The sequence below is a fragment of the Ambystoma mexicanum genome, chromosome 11 (genome assembly GCF_040938575.1).
Source record: "Ambystoma mexicanum isolate Mex_15411 chromosome 11, UKY_AmexF1_1, whole genome shotgun sequence".
Taxonomy (NCBI): Eukaryota; Metazoa; Chordata; class Amphibia; order Caudata; family Ambystomatidae; genus Ambystoma; species Ambystoma mexicanum.
Window position 1 is genome coordinate 357,106,111 of NC_090934.1, and position 20,262 is coordinate 357,126,372.

Below are 20,262 nucleotides of genomic sequence, written 5' to 3' on the forward strand. Positions count from 1 at the left end.
TTCAGTGCGAGGAGGGGGGCGGGTGAGCGAATGTTCAAAGGGACAATGAAGTGATTGGACCAGATGATAGGGGTGGGTGGGTTATGTGTATCTGGTCGTGGGAGCTGAAGATGGCATCAAGGGTGTGTCCTTTATAGTGAGTTGGGTAGTCTATGTGGACATGGAGGTTAATTGTGTCTAGGCAGTCGACCAGAGTGTGGGTCATAGGGTTGGTGGGATGTCAAGCCAGATGTTGAAATCTCCTAGAAGAGTGAGCGTGGGATGGTTTAATCGGATGGTGGCTATCGAATCGCAGAGGTGAATTGTCTGTCATAGCTACAGGGTAGGAAGCTGTGGGAGAAAGCTGGGGGGAGGGATAGTTTGACGAGAAGCGATTCGCAGGAGGGGATGGATGGATGGATGAATGGCTGGCTGTCGATGATTGAGGTGGAGAAGTGTGACTTGAAGGCGATTGCTACTCTGATCGAGTTTTACACCCTACAGGTGGAGGCAACGCTTTTTTACGGCTTAGATACTTGTTTAATGCCGATGGATAAAATCCTTGACCTGATACAGGGTGGGTTATGGAAAACATTCAGATTGGCCAAATCAATGCCTAATGCAATTATTTGACATGGGCTAGGGCTTTCTTCCTTATTGGCAAGATTCCAATGGCACTCTATGTCGAATTTGGCCAAAATGTCCCCCCCCCCACCCACCCAATTCAATATATGAAGACCTATGAAGGATAATAAAATAGCATAATCCTCCCTCAGATAGGAAATTCTATGACAGTATGGTAGCCCTACTAGTAGTAATCAGACTCAAACCAGAGGATTTAGAATTCAGGTTACTACCTGTAAAAAAAAAAAAAAAAACTTGTTGATGATACCCAGCTCTTCCTCTCCTTCTCCTCTTTCTCTCCCGACATCCACCATAAGCTTTCTTCTTGCCTCTCTGCTATTAAGTCCTGGATGTCCACTCACTTCCTTACTATTAAGGCTGACAAAACCCAAGTCCTATTCTTCCCTGCCAACGCACTCCCTCCTCCCTCCTCCCTCCCCCTTTCATTCTCTTTCCCCCCTCTCAACTCTCCTCCTCTCCCCATGCCTGTAACCTTGGTCTTCACATTGACCCCCAGCTCTCTCTCTCACCACATTTCTCTTACTGCCAGATCACCGCTTTCAGCTTTACAACATTCGTAAAAGATTCGACCCTTCCTAACCTTTCACGCGACTAAACTCTTAATCACCTCCCTCATCTTCTCCAGACATTTCTACTGCTCCTCTCTTTTCTTTGGAATTACCTCCACCCCACTCAAATCTGTCTACCACTCTGCCATCCGCTCCGTCTGCAATCTCACCTCATGACTCCATCTCCTCTTCTCTCACCTCTCTTCTCTCACCTCTCTAGGTTGCCTCTCATTTCACTCCCAGCTCAAATTCAAGTTCCTCTGTCTAGTCTATCCTCCCTTCTCACTTTCTATGCTCCTTCTCGATTTCTCCGCTCTGCCGATCTCTTCCTACGCTCTCCTCCTCTCCCACCCTGCGCCCCCTCCCGCTCTTTCCAACTACTCTGTTCTTTCCACTGGAACCGCCTCCACCTCTCCATACGCTCTACTCCCTCCTACCCTACCTTCCACACTTCTCTAAAATCTTCTCTTCCATTCACCTCCCCAACACCTTTTTCTCCCTTTCTTACTTCTGCTACTACCTCTACCCACACCTCCTACTCCCTCTCCTACTTCAGTATCACCTCAACCTCTCCTTCCACTCTACTCCCCCCTACCCTACTTCTCTAATTCTTAACTCCTCCATTCATCTCCCTAACACCTTTTTGCTTCCTCGCCTGCTTCTACCACTACTCATACCTCCCACTCCGTCTCACACCTTGGTCCCGCTCTACTCACGCCTAACCTAATCAATAATGTAAATTGTTCCTTGTACTCTTTTCTGGTTTTGATTCAATTGATATTTAATGCTTGTTGTATTTTGTTTGTTCTTCTTGTAAAGCGCTTTGGCGTAAAGCGCTATATAAATTTACTAAATACTAAAACTATTGATCGAATATCTGAACTTTCATCCTATAAGGAAATTGCTAAATTTACGACTAAGCGCTTGCCGCGGCAGCTGTATATAGTGCAATTCCCATGCAATAAACTGCGGGAAATTTATTTAAGGTTTAAATTAAATCAAGACCAGCGTGGATGATAAGATGGACTGTAGATTTTGCAATAGAATTGATCAAAAAGAGACAATTAAACACCTGGTGATTTTTTTATTGAAGAGTTGCGTGCCCAAATTCATGGAATAGATCATTTGGGTACAACGGACCTAGCCAGAGAATGGTATTGGATTACATGTATGTGGGGAAAATCTATAAAGGTAATTCTTTCATTATCTAAACTACTGATAATTATTAATGAAGAACTCTCTAAAAAGTTTGCGATTCTGTCTGAGGCAAAAAAATGAGTATTTGACTAAAGAATTGTAAATTTGGGGGTGGAGAGTAAAAAGGGGTCGGTCAAATAAAGCATACAAGTGATACTATGCTCAACTCCTGTGACATGGATTAATTGCTCAAGATAAAAAAGAGGACCTCTTTCCTTTTAATATGTGACAGCGATGATTCATATGATGTATGTAAGGATAGGATTTTTAAGATGATGGAATAATTGAATTGCTAATGATGTAATACTCAAGAAGCATTGTAATATAAATGTTGTAAATGTTTGTTGATCAAACTAAAAACAACTAAATAAAAAACCTCTTCACATCTATCCTCTTGCACCAGATTTTCAAAAAAGCTGTGATATTTCCCTACGCAAACTGTTTCAGTCGCATATCTTCGAGGGGATTGGGTCCTCCAACGTATTCCATATTTGACAGTAATCACCACAGCTGCGCTGCTTCGGAAAATCTTCTGCGTCCTGCGTCGATGACGTTGATACGCCGCCCTCGAGGACCTCCTCCGACGGCCGACGTCACTGGATGTTATAAGTAGGACGCACGACGCCTGTAGCCTCAGTTCCGTTTTTTCTGCGAACGTGTTCGCTTCGGAGATCTCAGCGCGCCTCGACTCTTTGGAGTTCTTGTTCTTTCTCGGTTCTTCGAACCTGTTTGGTATTGTGAAGTCTTTCTTCGTGAAGATGTCTACCTAGTCTTCCACACCGCGTCCGGGCTTTAAGAAGTGCGGGGACTGTGGGTTCGAGATGTCGGTTACGGACTCGCACGATGCCTGCCTCTGGTGCCTCGGGGAGGCCCATGACACGGATGACAGTGTCGACTGCCAGTCGCTCACGTCTAAAGCCTTGTGGGAGCGCAAGAAGTTATCGGTAGGTAAGTTGTCCAAGCTCCGGAAGTCAAGGTCTGCAGGACACAAAACAGATAAAACAGATAATTGTACAGAATAGCCAGAACGGAAAAGAGCCATGAAGTATGGGGGACAGGAAAAGGCGAGATTTGGGCAAACAGCCAAGTCTTTAACTTTTTCTTAAAAAGCTCGAGGTGCTGGTCGAGCCTAAAGTCCAGCGTAAGGTTGTTCCAGGCGCCAGGAGCCGTTGCTCCAAAGGCTCCCTTTTCTGCCTTTTTTGTTATGTTTTTGGGATGGTCAGAATTTGCAATTTGTTGGATCTGAGCATTCTAGAGGGCCTCTTATACACTAACAGATCACACAGGTAACTCGGCATGGTCCCCCTAAGACACTTGAAGGTAATCATGACCAATCTAGGACGACAATGACAACATCTAGAACCAAATAAAGAAACTCTTACTACAACAAGAGAGACGACACTTAAGTCTAATAGGACACAGGCGACACCCATGAGGACAGAATCCTGCATCCGTAGACAACTCGCAGCAAACAACCTTCACCCTCTCGATAAATGCTACTATAGATCACAACTGTATAAAGTTGGGTGAATGGTAGCACTTGTCACTCTAACTAAGCTGTGGATATTGGCAGGGGCATGGTCCGAAGAGAGTTGTGAATGAATGCAGACGCCGTCCCAGGACATAATTGCATGGTACATTTTAAAGGGCTATTTCAAGTATATAGTGGGTCTTAAGCCCAGTGTGTATAAATATGGACAGCAAGATTGGATGCTAACTTAAGGTTTTTTACATGTTTTCAACAACTTTTTCAACCATCTTGAACATACCCCTCCATCCTGACCTGATGTTTGTCACAATTTGGTATGGTTTTCTTGAATTGATTTAATATATGAATATCTTGCAATTTTCTGTTAATATTGTTTTGAATAATTGTGTTGTGCATGTGTATATATGGAATACTAACCAATTGTGATGGATGAATTGATGTACAGCCTTGAAAACGACCTGTGGTTGAAACACGTGTAAGCTGTTTACCACATCAAGAATGAAGAGACATTTCTTAACTGAATATTTTTAGAATTTTTTGGATGAACTCTGTGGTTTGAACGTGAGACGCCTTCCCACACTCAATTTTTCTATTTTAAATATTTCTTTCGTCTCTGACTTTGCCGCAACAATCCTATCGTTGAGGGATGTCTTTTTTGCTTCCAGAAGGGCTGTTTTACATGCTCTGGCAGCCGCATTATATTCAGCCAGTCGACTAGGGGTGGAATTCCCTTTCCAGCTGTAATAAAGCTTAGACAAACCAGATTTGAGTCTGTGAAGATCCTGTGTAAACCAAGGTTTGTACTTGGGTTGCACTCGTCTATTCCTTTGTTTTTCAGGTGCCAGACAATTAGTAATGTCTGTGAGGGTGGAGATCAGAGCTTTTGACATGCTCTGCACCCGATATGACAGGGAGAATTGGATAGCATTTCCCAACAATGGGTTAATGTTCTCCAAAGTAAGTGACTGTGGATTTCTACCCTTAGTGGCAATCACATTTTTGCTTCTATTTTTTGACCGGGAAGGAAGATAAATTACGAAATTAATAAAATAATGGTTGGACTAAGGGCAAGGGGTGACCTGCATGTCCTTGATGGACACATTTGTGGCAGATACCCAATCAAGAGTGTGGCCTAGATGGTGTGAGTGCTGGTAATTAAATTGGTCCAGACCCAGGTTGGCCAGAGCCAATTCTAATTATCGGCTCAAATGATCATCCTGGTGTCCAAGCCAGTGATTAAAATCACCCATGACAATAAAGGTCGAACATGGTTTAGGGCAGGATACTAGGTGATTGGCAGTGCAATGCTAAAGTCTTCCCTAAGAGAGGAGGGTCTATAGATCACTAATAAGTTAAGGGTGGACTCTGCATTGAGTCCAATTTTCACCTGGATGGACTCCATGCCTTCCATGATGGTCCCTTTTTGTTCCCAGATTGTCAAGTGGGATTTGAAGATCAAAGCCACACAAACCCCTCTGCCCTCAACCCTGTCTGCCCTCAGCATGGAATATCCCTCAGAGATGGCCATATTGAGTGCAGGGCCTGCGGCAGTATGAGCCCAGGTCTCTGTGAAAGCACAAATGTCTGTGTCTGAATTTTCAATATGAGCTGCGATCTGAGCAGCATATTTTAGCATGGAGCGTGTGTTAAGAAACATGTAAGACAATTTATGGCTGGGTAAGACTAGGCGGGGGGGGTCTTCAATGGGCTTGTTGGTCTGTGGCAAGGCTGCTAAAGAGCATACGGCGAGTGGTAACAACGGAGCAGTGCCATTACTATCTGAGGACACCAAGGGGGGGAACCAACCCCCGAACTTGTGATAGGTGAGTGCAAGGTGAGGCTTGGCTGGGTATGATTAGTGAAGTGAGCACCCAGTATAGAAGGTGTTGCCAAACTGAGGATCACTTTAGAGTTTAGACAGCTGTTGCTAGGACAGCAGACTGCCGTTTAAGAGGGGTGGTGTGTTAACAAAAGCTGGGGTCGTTGGAAACTTACTGCAGTTTACTGAAAGTTGTTTGGTAAATGCTTGTGAGAGGGATTGTGTTTTGGCTGCATCAATCGCAGCCATAATGTTCATAATGTCCATGGTAGTACTGCAAGGAAAAGCTTTCTGATCAGATACACAAGGAACGAGGGTGAGGCTTGGTCCTTGCCTCCGATGCGGACTGGCGAAGACTGGCTAAACCTGTAAGAAGTTTAAGAGCTTTCTAAAAGGAAGTAGGAGGCTAAGATGAACACAATAAAAATACAAAGGCTAAAACATATAAAATTACAAGGATACTGTCACGCGAATATGAAGAATTTCCCAACCATCCTAAAGCCAAAACTGTTGCCTTTGTAAATGCATGGTGCCCATTCCACTACACTGAGCAATTGTCCTATGTTACAGATAGATGTTATTCAATATTCCATGATCTCAAGGTCACTGTTTTTTGCCAATTACCTTTATTCAAATTAATTTAATAGGATAAGAGTGAGATGGCCATCTTTGAGTTAATAAAATGAGCAATCTGCTGTAGTGGCTAAAATAGTTCTTTCTATCGGAGTAACAGCAAACGTAGCCAATAATAACTGCCTTAGAGACAGACGAATACACAGATAAATAAAAGTGCCAGGAAATATTGATAGTTATTGAAGACCATTTTCCCCTCACTACATTCCATATCAACAGTTTTGACAAAGGTGCTACTTTAGTAAACCAAACTAAAACAGAAACATTTTGTATGCATGGTTTTAGCTTTATGGAACAACCTTATCAACTGTGGTAAGGATAAAATAACTGAGGCTGATTCCTACAGCTAAATGTTGTCCTTCAATAGTTATATTGGAAAACTTGACGAAATTACTAGATTTGATTAATATCTTTTGATGTCTACTTGGCTTTTTATATAAAGGAAACTATTAACATATATTTTTTTCTTTTTCAGCGAATATTTTTATGGGACTTGGATGAGACTATTATCATCTTCCATTCATTGCTGACCGGTTCCTATGCACAGAAATATGGGAAGGTATTTTCAGTTAATGTTTTCCTGATGATAAAAGTACATGTATCATTTGATTTAGTCTATACATAAAGTCGTTTTTTCCTTTCCAATTCACAGTTCAATTTAGATTATAACTTTTGACGTATAAGCAAAACACCACTTGGAATGGATTGTTTCCTCCCACGTATTCCTCATCTTATGTATCTCCATATCCAGTAGCTTCAGATTTTTTTTTTCCACAGGGGGCGCTGCATGTTGATGCTTGTTGACTCGATGTCCCTCGAGGCCCTCTTTCTCGGTGTGGGCGTCATCGACAGTATATAGCGGGTGCAACGACCACTGGCTTCAGTTCTGTTTTTCTGCAAGAGCCATCGCTTTGGAATAGCTGCGCACTTTGGTTCCTCGTTGAGCAACCTTTCGTGTTTAGTAAAAAAAATGGTGTTGTCGGCATCATCTCACTCAGAGATCGGGTTAAAAATAGTCACGACTGCGGTAGGAAAATATCCCTTACATACCGCCATTGGGTGCGTGTGTGGTGCTAAGAATCTACTCATTTAACATCGGAGTGTGGGTCCTGCCTATCGAAGACAGCGAAAGCTCTGAAAGAGCATAGAGGGAAGTTAGCTGCAGGTAGCTCTCATGAATCCACTTAAACAACCCTGTCGAAAAAGTGATTTTTTTTTCCGACAAGTCCAGGGATTACTCTCCTGTCGGAAGAAAGCCAAAAGGTCCCGATCATGCAGTGGCACACACCACTTATCCTCGGGGTGGTCGAAGAAAAGGCGCCACAGATCGCTGTCTTCGTCATTAAGTTCCTCCCCGAAACACTTCTCATGCCTGACCAAATTGGCCTCACCGGCTCAGTGGGAGAGGTTCAGACTAAAAATAGTATTCGAGAATGCAGCCTCGACCCCCTTGAAGAAAGATAAGAGCCATGTCTGTGTCAACAAACGCGACAAAAAGAAGGCAATGGACAAAACCTGTGCATCCTCGGGCCCGAGTGTCCAGGAGAAAGCTCTGCAGGAGCCCTGAGAGGTTCCCTCAAGTAGAGAAAAGACTGCTTCGAAGACAAAATCATCGGTGCCGAAAGACCATCTGTCGAAGCCCTCGATGCCTTCGAAGACTTCGACACCATTGTCTATAAAAAATAACTAAATCCTCGAAGGATGTCAAGAAAACCTTCCCCCCACTAACCCAGGAAAGACATTTTTAAGTCTCCTTCCTCAATTTGAGAAAGATGAGCCATCTTCGGATGAATTACGTCCTTTTGGGTTTCATGAAACTCTGCAAGTGGTTTGGACACTTCCCCAGAAATGGAGTTTTGCAGACCAGATCCCTTAGACCATGCCAATGGATCTTATAGACAACTGATGTCTAGGGTGTTACGGAGAATTCTCTGTTAAGGTAAATTCCCCAACCTAGTGAGTCCCCCAGCAGCTTTGCTGGATTTTTTGGGTTTATTTTTTCTCCTGCTAAAAGTGAGACTCTTTTTCTCCCACTCTTAGACATGATTTGAGATATCCTTTGACTTTGCAATGTGTTTAATGGGCTATGGGGTCTTTTACTCCATAGGGTTTCATGTGGTTTTTGGTAAGTGTGTTACACAGCACCCTCAGTGCAGTAACGCGGGTGTCATAGTGACCCCCAAACATAGACTCAATACTCTGGGACTGACTACTGTGTCCCAGAGCATGTAAAGTCACCATTGACTTTACTAGTCTTAAATTGGGAACAGAACCAGTACAAACCATCATATTGTGGAAGTACTGGTAGGGGGAATTAGATTGCCCCTGCGTCTGTTTTTCGAGGGGGCACTGTGCAGTCCCCCCTCGTCGAGTTTCTGGCTGGTGGCAGTGGTTACCACGCAAAATATTCCACCAGAATATTTCCTATGGGATTTTCCCATTCATTTTAAACTCACCACTTTTTGGTGCAATGTTAAAGATACTGCCGGGTTATTTATTTAATATTTATTCCCCGGTTGGGTCTTTTTGCCATGACTCGTTTTAAAAATGGCGTTTGTGTTCGCCTCTGTAACTCCAACCCAAGTCGAGCCCTTTGTTCCACTTTTTGGCAGGCTTCTCCACAGAAGCCTCCAAAAGTGTTGCCACTCTGTCTGGGTCTACAGGATGTGTGGGAGGGGGGTTTAGGCACCCTGGACTGAGTTGCCTTGGCAACTCAAGTCGCACTCTTGTGTGATTGGCCCACTGATGAGCTGCCCGGCTCACCACTTAGCATGTTTGAGTGACAGCTAGGACTGGTGAATGGGGGTTTTCTGCATAAAAGCAGGGCTTTGGGGACTGGGACTTCAGACTTCGCCACAGGACCAAAGAATCCGAAGAGGGAGAAGCTGTGCCGACCTGAACCGACTCGCCACTTCTTCCATCGACAGAGGAGATCTTCATCCCGAAGAGTCTTCTTCCTTTGACTGGTGGGGATAACCAGTTTGCCCGCCTTTTCGCCTTACCGGATTATCTCGTGGCCGCATTGCCTGTGCCAAGCACCCCAGCAACCAGGATACCACATTTCACCACTACCGCGAATAAAAGGGTAGTACCTTTTAACCGGAGAACTCCGCGGCTGGTTTCTTCCCTGGCAGTGCAACAACCTTCAGCTTTCGTCCACGTCGAGATCTTCTCTTCCTCTGGACGACGCCGCGACTTGCACCTGCTGCCAGGAACAACTGCCCCCGCTGGAGGTTTCTCTCCACTTTCAAGGAACTGGGTCCGCCTGGCCTCCCTCGCAACGATCTGTGTGGGGTGTCTCTTAAATCCTCAACTTACCACTTGGGTTGTCCCTAGGCTGGCTAACTGAACTTTTCTGAGCTGAACTAATTCCTTTTTGAACTCCCTGCAATACTTTTCAAGTCTTTTAAACTGTGTGATCTTGGGCGCATTGGTGGTGTTCTCTCTCCAAGAGGGAGCCTGGCCTCTGAACATTTTGCTCCTAAGTAGACTTTGACTTTCCTGCCTTGCTGGGTGCTTCTAAAGTATTGTGTTGTGTGCTTTTCCTAATTTCTGGCTTTTCCCTCCCTTTTTCTTAACTTATTGGAGTGCCATCTTTAATTAAGCGCTCACCTCTGTCTGGAAATAAGTGGTGTTAGCTTTAAAAGTAAAGCTCAGAATGACAGATGACAGTTTTGCAGCTTTGAATTAACAGGAGGGACACGATTTCTATGATGCAGTTCTCAATAGGTTAAAATAGTTTGAATTAGATTATTTTAAACTAAGAGATTGGTTTTGCACAGTTCTGGCTGAGTACTCACACTATATTTTGGACAGGAATGTGACTTTGTCACAAATCGGGTCAATAGGTTTAGCTGCAGTTCTCTCTGCTCGGCGGGTCAATCTGGCACCGGTTCTGCTCACAGCGGTCTGGGTCAGCTCTCAGCGATCTGGGTCTGTTCTGCGGTTCTACTATCAGCACTTCTTTATGGGTCTGCTACCGTTTCTGGCAAAAGTTCTTGGCAAAGAATTCAACAGCTCGCCCGCTGTAGAATAGTTTGGTTGGATCGCTAGATTCTGAAGGCCTGCTGAAAAAAGGATTTAGCTGGTGGTCCAGGCCTCTCTGCTTTAAGTTCTGGAGTTAAGTTCTGGTCTCTGGAGATTGATGGATTTGAAGTCTGGAGTCTCCCGGCAAAGCGTCCCGCAAGAAAGTGGAAAGTGAATGTCCCTCTCTGGCTTCCAGTGGCTCTTTTTATGTCTTTTGAAAATGGGTGTGGATGCTAACTTTCTTTGCCCAACCCACTCACGATTTGATAGGTCAAGGATTTCTCTTTGACCTGATTTGAGAAGGGAACAGTGAGTCAGAGTGATGAGGTAGTTTTATGGGTCAGAGGGTCCTCCCCTTGTCAAATTGCACACAAATCTATTTCTGATCCAAATACCCATTTATATATGTACCATTTTTCTAATATTATATGTCCAGTTAACATATTTTCTGTAGCACCAAACCATCCGATCCCTGTCTTTGTAAGATGTCATGTCCACTTTTGACAGAATTCTGCCCTTTTCATCCAGATAACGACCTCTTAACTTTTCCAGATTTTACACAAATGTGCACAAGGGATATGGGTTTCAGATGATAGTGTCAGATTTTTAAAATGCATACATTTGGAGTAACAACCTTATTTTCCGCTACTACTCCCCAGAACATACCACAGAGTCCTGACACCTCTTAAAATGTGCACAGAAAAATCACAAGAATGATGATATTATTTATATAATTTTTACAAGTCCGCACTATGAATTATCCATCTTTTTAAAATTATGCTCTGTCCCCAAAGGGGTGTGGTTTTCTAAAGCACATGGTGGAATTTCTGGTTTGTCCACTTCCCCCAAGCTCAGCTTGCTCACAGAGGCACTTCTCCTCCCACTTCTCCCAAGAGGAAGCTATTTTACGACCCCTCCCCCAATATAACATTTGCCTGAGCCCAAGACAGTGCTTTGTTCAGTTTCCTGCAGTCCCCAGGTGCCACTCCCCTAATCAATCAGAGGTGTCATCTCCTTTTTGGCAGGGACAGCAGAATGCAACCCGGCCTGGGAACACAGCTGCTGATCAAGTTTCAACTCCTGTCGGGGGTAGTTGTCAGGCAGAATTCAATCTCTTGAAGCCAGGCGTCAGCTAAATGTCACTTTGGTTCCCAGTTTTCTACATTCAAACCAAACTTGCAATTTTTACACATGCAGCTAGAAAACTGATTCTAAGTTCAAAACTATGACATTTAAACAATTGCAACCGATGTGACACTCAAAAGTAGGTCACTCATTTATTCTAAACATTTCGATTTTAGTGGCTTTAAACCCAAATTCACTTAAGCTGACATCCCCAGCTATTTTCAATACATACATTAGACACTTCCTTCAAGTCATTTCAGAATATAGTTTTACATTGTATCCACCTCTTAGTAAGTCTTTCTTTGGCCTGGTTTGGTTCATTTGTTCAGTTTTACACAAGTGTCTGGTGGTTTTAAAACGCCGGCTTTCTGGTAGTGGTGAGCACCAGTATTTCACCCATTTTTGACATTAATAAATACAGATTTTGAACAGCACCATATTCCTCAGCACTGATTTCGCTCATGGCGCTTCTGGCCCCTCACGCTCACACTGGTGTGTGGCAGGTCAGGCGACCATTTTGTTGTGCGCAAAGACTGCGTGGTTCTCCAGGATTCTGGCACAAATGTGGGCTTTTCCGCCCTCTTGGATTTCCTAAGCCCACAAGTGTTGCAGCATAATAGTCCAAACGTGGGTCAGGACACCCAACACTACAAAGGCGAGTTAATACCAATTGGGAGGTGCCGGAATTAATTCCATCAGTGAACAGAAAACTGACAAGCAAGTACAGAGCATCAAGCAGTGACCCTTACTATCTGACAAAGCGTCCAACTCCCGAAAGTTTGGTAGTTCAGGCAGCCACTTCTACATCCAAACAAAATGCATAACACCCCCCACCCACCCTCCACCTACCCGGAAAGTGATGACAAGCGTTATGACGCTTTGGCTAGAAAGGTTTCCTCTGCGGGGAGTAGGGCCCTTAAATCAGCAAATGCCACGTGTGCACTGGCTAAATTCACTTTCACTTTATGGGATTGCACAGCGATAGCGGCTGATCATATCCCTGAAGTGGAAGAATGAAACAGCTTCTTAAACATTGTCAAGGATCGGAAGAATGCAATGTGTGAATCCCCCCAGACTAGTCCTGAATCAGCAGAGCAATGGCGGCTAGCATTGTAATGCATCAATTTGCCTGGGTGAGTCTGGTTTTGCTCCAGATGTGCAATCTAGATGACTTATCATGCCTTTTTGACAGCACACATTTATTTGGCAGCAAGACTGACGAGTACTTGGAGAAGCTGCGGACCTCCAAAGCAGCAGCCAAATCCCTTGGCGCAGCAATCGGCCACAAACACGCCCCACTGTTATAGCTTGGAGGGACAGGTCCTTTTGCTATTACTCCTCAGTTGGAAGAGGGAGAGTACTGTCGAATCAAAGAGGTCAAAGAAGATTCCCCCTTGGTGGGTGGGGAAGAGGTGGTAAGACCACCCAAGCAGGGGCTACTTTACCATCAGCCACTGCATCCGCTGCCTCAAAACCTTTCTGAGGACTTAGTTCACAAAACCCCAATGGGACTCTAGCAGCATCTGAAAGAATGGCAGGAAATTACTGCAGTAACACTGGGCATTGGAAACAGTTGCCCAGAGTTACTGCCTTCCCTTTCTAAAAAGGCATTGTGATCATCCACCTGAGGAACAGGTCTTTCAAAGATCCAGAGCTGCTCCATATGCTGGAAATCTTGACCATGCTAGAGAAAGGTGCTATTGAACCAGTACCTGTAAGGGAGAGGAACAAGAGTTGGTGCTCGCCTTACTTTCTATTACCCAAGAAGGACAGAGGATTGAGACCCATCTTGCACTTAAGAGACTTGATCAAGTTCCTCAAGAAGTTCAAGATGGTTACCCTTTCTCAGATTCCGGCCCTCCAGCTTCAGGACTGCATGGTATCATTGGACCTTCAGGATGCTTTCTTTCATGTGCCTATCCATCACAGGCGGTACCTGAGGTTCGCCGTTGGCGGTTCTCATTATCATTTTTGAGTTCTGCCTTTCAAGCGATCCTTACCCTTTGAGGAACGCCTCAAGTGGATCTGTTCACAACCAGTGTCAACCAGAAGTGTGAACTGTACTGCTCTAGGGAATTTCCCCCAAAAGGAGCTCTAGGGGAGATGTTTGTTGTCGACTGAGAGTTTCCACTCCTGTATGAGTTTTCCATAGTCCCCGTCATTCCTCAAGTCATCAGGAGGTTGAGAAAGTTCTGGAAATCGATGATCCTAATTGCTCCTGATTGGGCCAGGAGGAAGTGGTAACCAGACGTTCTGGACTTGTCCATCTGCCCTCCAATACATCTACCACAAAGAGAGGATCTACTCTCGCGAGAAGAGGGTCGGATTCTCCATCCAGAGATCAACATTCTCAACCTTCATGTGTGGTTTCTGAAAGGTTGAGAAAGGAGGATTGGGACCTCCCAGATGACGTAATGGAGGTGTTGCTTTCAGCCAGACCACCAGCAACAAAGTCTCTGTACCGTTGCCATTGGAATACATTTTGCGACTGGTGCAGGGAAAAGAATGTTAATCATACTCTTACGTCCCGTCCCCTTTTCTCCATACTCTATGGGCATCCCTTCCAAGGGACGGGAGACGGAACCTTTTTCACCAGAAAAAACCTTCTCCTTTAACTTTAGAGGCATGTGGGAGTGCGGCCCACGGAGCATTCGCTGCCCTGACTGCGCCCTCCGGCGCCACACCTCAGTCCCCTTTTCCGCATCAACGGGAACGGGCCGAATTCACCAACGCTCCTGGGTTTGGCTTCGGCCATGTAATTCCACGCACTGATACTGATATTTTTTGTCTTTTCTATCATTCAGGTACTCGGTCCTCAGGCGTCATGCTCCTCCACGGCGCATGTCAACTTCTACAGGGTTCAGCAGGTGCCCATCCTGCAACAGACTCTTCCCAACTTCAGACCCCCACGCCATCTGCATATGTTGCCTTAGCCCAGACCACGGTTGGCAGTCTTGTTCGGCGTGTGACTCCCTGTCCTCGAAGGCGCTGAAGAACAGACTAGCCAGGTGGAGGTAGCTCTTCCAGAGGTCGCCTCCAGAGGATCTCAAGAACTTCGTGAAGCATCGACCCGGGCCCAAGGCAGGGCCGATATTTTCCAGCGCACCCCCAAGGGAGGAGACTCCTTCCCAGGCACTTTCCCGCTTGGTAGGGTCCGGCCAGGTCCTTCTACCGACACGTGCACGGAGGCTGCTACAGCTACCGGCCTTCGAGTCGAGGGGTCCTCGGTTCCACCCTGGCGCAGTGTTGAGGGACTGGAAGGTTCTTGTACAGGGTCTACATCCGAGGGGCTACACCCTTTTACCGGCACAATGGCCGAGGGGCTATGCCCTAATACGTCCGAGGGGGTGCCTAAACGCAGCTCTACCGACCCCCGGGTCGAGGGTGTCACATCTATCGGGCCGAGACCAGAGGAGCAGGGTAGGCCTCGTGATCTACACGCAAGAGTCTTGGACGAGGCCGGACCCAGCGGGCTGGGCAACACGTTGCAGGCACATGACAGGCAGCTAGACAAAATGGCCGCCGCGCCAGACAGGGGCATCAGACAGGGGTACCCGTACAACGCCATTCCACAAATTCAATGAAGAACGAGTGTCGAGGTGGGACTGGTTGCAAACAGGTACGTGGCCTACAGTCTACCGTTCATTTGCACAGGGCAAATTTCTTGTGCGTTCGGACAGGGTATGCAGCGGCTCCAGCAGACCCTCGCTACCCCGTCGGTACCCCCTGCCACCTCTTGGGCCAGCGAGGAAGTGCTCTTTGAGAAGTTTCTCTGCCTCATGAGGTCTCTTCAGATGGGGGTTATCAAGGACGCAGTCAGGGAAGTTCTCCCCGCCATGCTAGAGACACCACAGACGCCTTCATCGGGCCCCCAATGCAGCCGCCTCCTCCGGCTCCACAGCCGATTCTGCAAACTCTGCCGGCTGCGGTCCCTGTACCCCAGCCTCTGGCGCCATCTACCCCTCCTCCACCACAAGATCCTCCAGATCCGCAGAATATGGACGAGGAGGAGGATCGGACATGCCATCCTCAGCCATGGACTTCGATGAATGTCTTGCTGGCCTAGCGGAGTACCTGGGCCTCCCCCAGCCTGAGGTCGAACAGCCGGCAGAGGGGATTCTGGCTGAAGTCCTCGCAAGACGCCCCTCTGCCAACACGGGGATTCCACTGCAAACCGATTTAATCTCCCTGGCCAAGAAGGGTTGGCTCAAGCCCCACTCAGTCCAGCCGCTCAACCGACGCCTGGACGCCAAGTACAGGCAGATGGAGGGGGACACACTCTTGTTCTCAACCCATCCTCAGCCACACTCCTCGATGATCGCTGCAGCATCACTTTATGCCAAGCCTCAGTCGTCCTCAGCCTCCTGCTCTGCAGCGCTGCTAGGCACGGAGGAGATTATCTTGGAAGCTTACGGCAAGATGATCTACTCCAACTCCTCCTTGCACCTGCATCAGGCCAGCAGATGCCATGGTGGCTGCCGCCAACCAACGGTTATGGCTGGAAATTGCGGAATTCCTCCCGGAACTCCCCACCCAATGCCAATCACGCTTTAAGGTGGGGCTAGCAGAGGCGAAGCTCATGGCACATGACCTAATGGAATCCACAGTGGAGCATATCGATACCTCAGGCCGTGCCATCTGCATTGCCACGGACATGAGGCGAACAGCCTGGCTCTGGGTGACGAAATTCAACCCGGATGTCCAGGGGCGCATTCTAGATCTACCGTTCGAGGAGGGTGGGGACCTCTTCCACTCCTCTATGGATGAAGAGCTTGACAAAAATAACAGCTCACAAACGGCAAAGTCTTTACCCATTCTTACAAAGACCAAGCCCAAATCATACACCCAATCTCAGCAGCACTCGGAGAAGGGTGCTACATATGGAGGGTTCCACGGCTTCCAGGAACACAGATCGAGGCAGCCGGACTGCTTGCTGTCTCAGAACCGGCGCAAACAACAAAAAGGGGGGGGGGAGTAAGGGCTTTTTCCAGTCTCCCTCCTCAGCCTCCGAGGGAAAGAAGGCATGACACGCCCCTTCGGGTCCACCTATCTCCAGTGGGGGGACAGGCTTGCTCTCCATGCACAATTCTGGCGCCAGAACTTCGCGGACCCCTGGATCCTCTCTGTAGTATCCATGGGGTACCGCCTTCCCATCCCAGCCTCTCATCTCTCCTCTCCTCTCCTCCCCTCCCTTCCACTCCCACAGGTTGGGACAGCAACTCTTTTGGCAGAGATCCAGTCGCTCGTAGAGAGCCACGCAGTGGAGGAAGTTCCAGCCTCCCAGCAAGCTTTGGCTTCTACTCCAGGATGTTTGCCATTCAGAAGAACCAGGTGGGCCTGAGAGTTGTGCTCGACCTTTCCACGCTCAACCTCTCCTTACCCCTGTAAAAATTCAAGATGGTTACGCCAGCTTTTATAGTGGAGACATTGGACAGTGGCGACTGGATGTGCTCCCTAGACCTGAAGGGCGCGTACCTACACGTCCCGATTTGGCAGCCCCATCGTTCTTTCCTATGGTTCAGGATCATGGGCTACTATTTACAATACAAGGTCCTCCCGTTTGGCCTCAACTCGACCCCCAGGGTCTTTACCAGAATTATGAATGCTGTAGCGGCCCTCCTCAGAGTGCAGGGCCTCCACATCTATCCATACCTGGACGACTGGCTCATCAGGGCTACATCTCCGGAAGCGGTTCACCACTCCTCCCATGCCCTTATGAACACACTGCACGACATGGGCTTCTCGCTCAACCTCAAGAAGTCACAGCTGCTCCCTACACAGACACTTGACATTCCTGGGACTCATTTGGGACACGTGCTGCGAGAGGGTCTTACCATCAGAAGACAAGATCTCGGCCATCAAGAGGGCCACCGTCCACTTCCTCAGCAGAGAGGTGACCTCGGCTTGGTGGTATCAACATCTCCTGGGTCGGCTAGCAGCGGTTCTGCTAACCATCCCGCACATGAGACTAAGGATGAGAAGGATTCAGCTGCACTTCGCGGCCTCATGGAGTCTGGAGCGGGGCTCTCAATCCAAAATGATCAGCGTTCCTCCATATCTCCACCCGGACCTAACTTGCTGGTCCAGGAACTGCAACCTACGGACGGGCAAGCCCTTCCGGCCGCCTTCTCCGCAGGCCACCATCACCACAGACTCCTCGCTCGAGGGCTGGGGAGCCACCCTGGACGATCTCTCGGCCCACGGCACCTGGACTCGACAGGAGCAGGAATACCACATCAATTGGTTGGAGCTGACTGCCATCTGGCTAGCACTCAGAGCATTCCTACCACTTCTCAAGGGCAAGGTTGTCCTCATCCAGACAGACAACTCGACCAGCATGTACAACGTAAACAAGCAGGGAGGCACCAGATCTCCTCCTCTGTGCAGACTGGCGATCAGCATGTGGGAATGGGCCTTGGAAAACTAAATTTACCTCTCAGCAGTCCACCTCCCGCAGGAATCCAACCTGGAGGCGGACAGGCTCAGCAGGCTGGGAGTGGACAACTACGAGTGGCAGCTAAACGACCTCGTTATTCAGGAGATCAACAGGTGGGGTCACCTCCAAGTTGTTCTCTTTGCCAGCTGGCACAACAAGAAGTGCCCCGAGTTTGCATCCTGGCTGGGTCAGGGCCCCAGCTCTCTGGGCGACGCATTTCACCTCCAATGGACTAGCATGAAGGCTTATGCCTTTCTGCCCACTCCCCTGATCCGCAGGGTAATTTGCAAAATCAAGGAGTCTAGCCGTCCCCTCGTTATTCTGATAGCTCCATGGTGGCCGGCCAGGCCATGGTTTTCGGAGCTTCTCAGCCGCTCAGTGGTGCCCCCAAATCACCTCCCAACGGGCCCAGCACATCATCTGGCGCAGCAAGGGGGCAGAGTCATCCACCCTGCCCCAGGGAAACTAGCCCTCACAGCATGGTACCTCAGCAGGTAACGCTTTAGCACCTTAGTCTCTCACAGGCCATCAGGAGATCATACAGGGCGCTAGGAGCAAAGCCACCAGGGTGCAGCATAGGGGCAAATGGACCAGGTTCTGCCACTGGGCAGTCTCCAAGGAATTGACCCTTTGGCCTGCAATCTGGACGACGTGCTCCTTTTCGGCGCACCTAGCTCATTCGGGCATACAGGTCGACACCTACCGTACATACCTTCAGCCATTGGGGCTTATAGGAACTCAGAGGACAGAATTTTTTCTTCCTCCAACCCTGTTGTCAAACACCTGGCTGGTCTCGCTAGACTCCAACCGCCCGCCAAGAGACAGCACCCAGTGCGGGACCTGAATATAGTCTTGGGCGCCCTGGTGCACAAACCATTCAACCAATGGCGTCCGTGGACATTAGGCTGGTCACCATCAAGAAGGCCTTACTAGTCGGTCTCGGCTCGCAGAGTCAGCGAGATTGAGGCGCTGATCGCCTCTTAACCATGTACCATCTTTCACAGGGACAAGGTAGTCATGCGGACGCACCCGGCATTTCTGCCCAAGGTTCCATCTGCATTTCACTTGAACGAGGAACTAGTCCTTTCAACATTCTTTCCCGATCCCAAGGACGAAGCACAGAGTGCTGCACTGCCTGGATGTCAGGTGTGCCCTGAAATTCTACTTGGGCAGGACCAAGGGATTCCGCAAGTCGGACATCTGTTTGTCACTTTCCGCGGCTCCAGTCCAGGCTATCGGGCCTCAAAGGCTTCCATAACCCGCTGGATGGTCACTGCCATCAAAGAAGTGTACGAGGGCTAGCACAAGCCGCTCCCGGCCAACATACATGGCCACGCAGACAGGGCCGAGGCAACGGCCATTGCCTTCCAGCGCCATGTCCCTTGGCAAGTCATAAGCAGGGCGGCCACTTGGGCCTCTCCCTCGGCTTTTTGCAAGCATTACTCTTTGGATCCCGGCTCTAGATCTGATGCAGCTTTCGGACAGACGGTTCTCAGAAACCTATTTGCTTAAGGAGGGTCTCCTCTCCACCCTGGGGCTACAATTAGTTGTAATCGCCCATACAGTATGGAGGAAAGGGGACGGGACATAAGAGTTATTCACCGTAGTGACTAACGTACTTAGTCCATAGTCCCCTTTCCTCCATATGTCCCACCAACCTCCCCCCTAATAATACTGGTGTCATTAGGCAGTGTTAAATCTATTGTCGACGCGTCAATGGGGACCGAGGTGTGGCGCCAAGGGCAGAATCGGGGCAGTGCATTCTCCCAGGGCTGCGCCCCCACACGCCTCTAAATTTAAAGGGGAAGAAGGTTTTTTTTCTGATGAAAAAGGTTCTGTCTACCATCCCTTGGAAGGGACACCCATACAGTAGGAGTAACTTATCATTTTTCAATGTACGTCTCCAGATGTTCTATCCTTTCTGCTTTCATTAGCACACAAAGGTCTGCAGGTTGGAACCATTAAGGTTTATCTGGCAGTGCTTTCCGTCTTCAAGCGCTCATCTGAGGAATACTGCCATTTAAAAATCCCACTGGTGACTCAATTTGTAAAAGGGCTCACAAATGTGTTCCCAGCTTTTGCTTTTCACTTTCCGGTTTGGGACCTCAACCTGGTTTTGAAATTCCTAATGTGTGCGCCATTTGAACCCTTTCACACATGTTTGTTGAGGTTCTTAACCTTTAAGTTGTGTTGAGGGTTAGACCCACCTTCCTACCTAAGGTTGTTTAGGACTTTCATTTAATTCAGAAAAGTGTGCTGCCGCCAATTTATCCTCAGCTGCATCCTAGTAAGGAAAAGAAAGGCTCCATAGGTTGGACCCTAGGAGAGCATTGAGTTTTTATATTTCCAGGATGTCCAAATTGAG

The 20,262-nt window shown here is 47.8% G+C and overlaps 1 protein-coding gene across 9 annotated transcripts in view; it reads left to right on the forward strand.

Moving 5' to 3' along the window:
• Positions 1–20,262, forward strand: part of EYA3 (EYA transcriptional coactivator and phosphatase 3) — a 2,553,793-nt gene that overhangs the window by 1,672,333 nt on the left and 861,198 nt on the right. For all 9 annotated transcript variants that reach the window (XM_069623074.1, XM_069623072.1, XM_069623073.1 and 6 more), the window contains one exon: positions 6,786–6,869. In XM_069623074.1, coding sequence (XP_069479175.1) covers positions 6,786–6,869 — 84 coding nt within the window. The remainder of the gene's footprint in view (positions 1–6,785; positions 6,870–20,262) is intronic.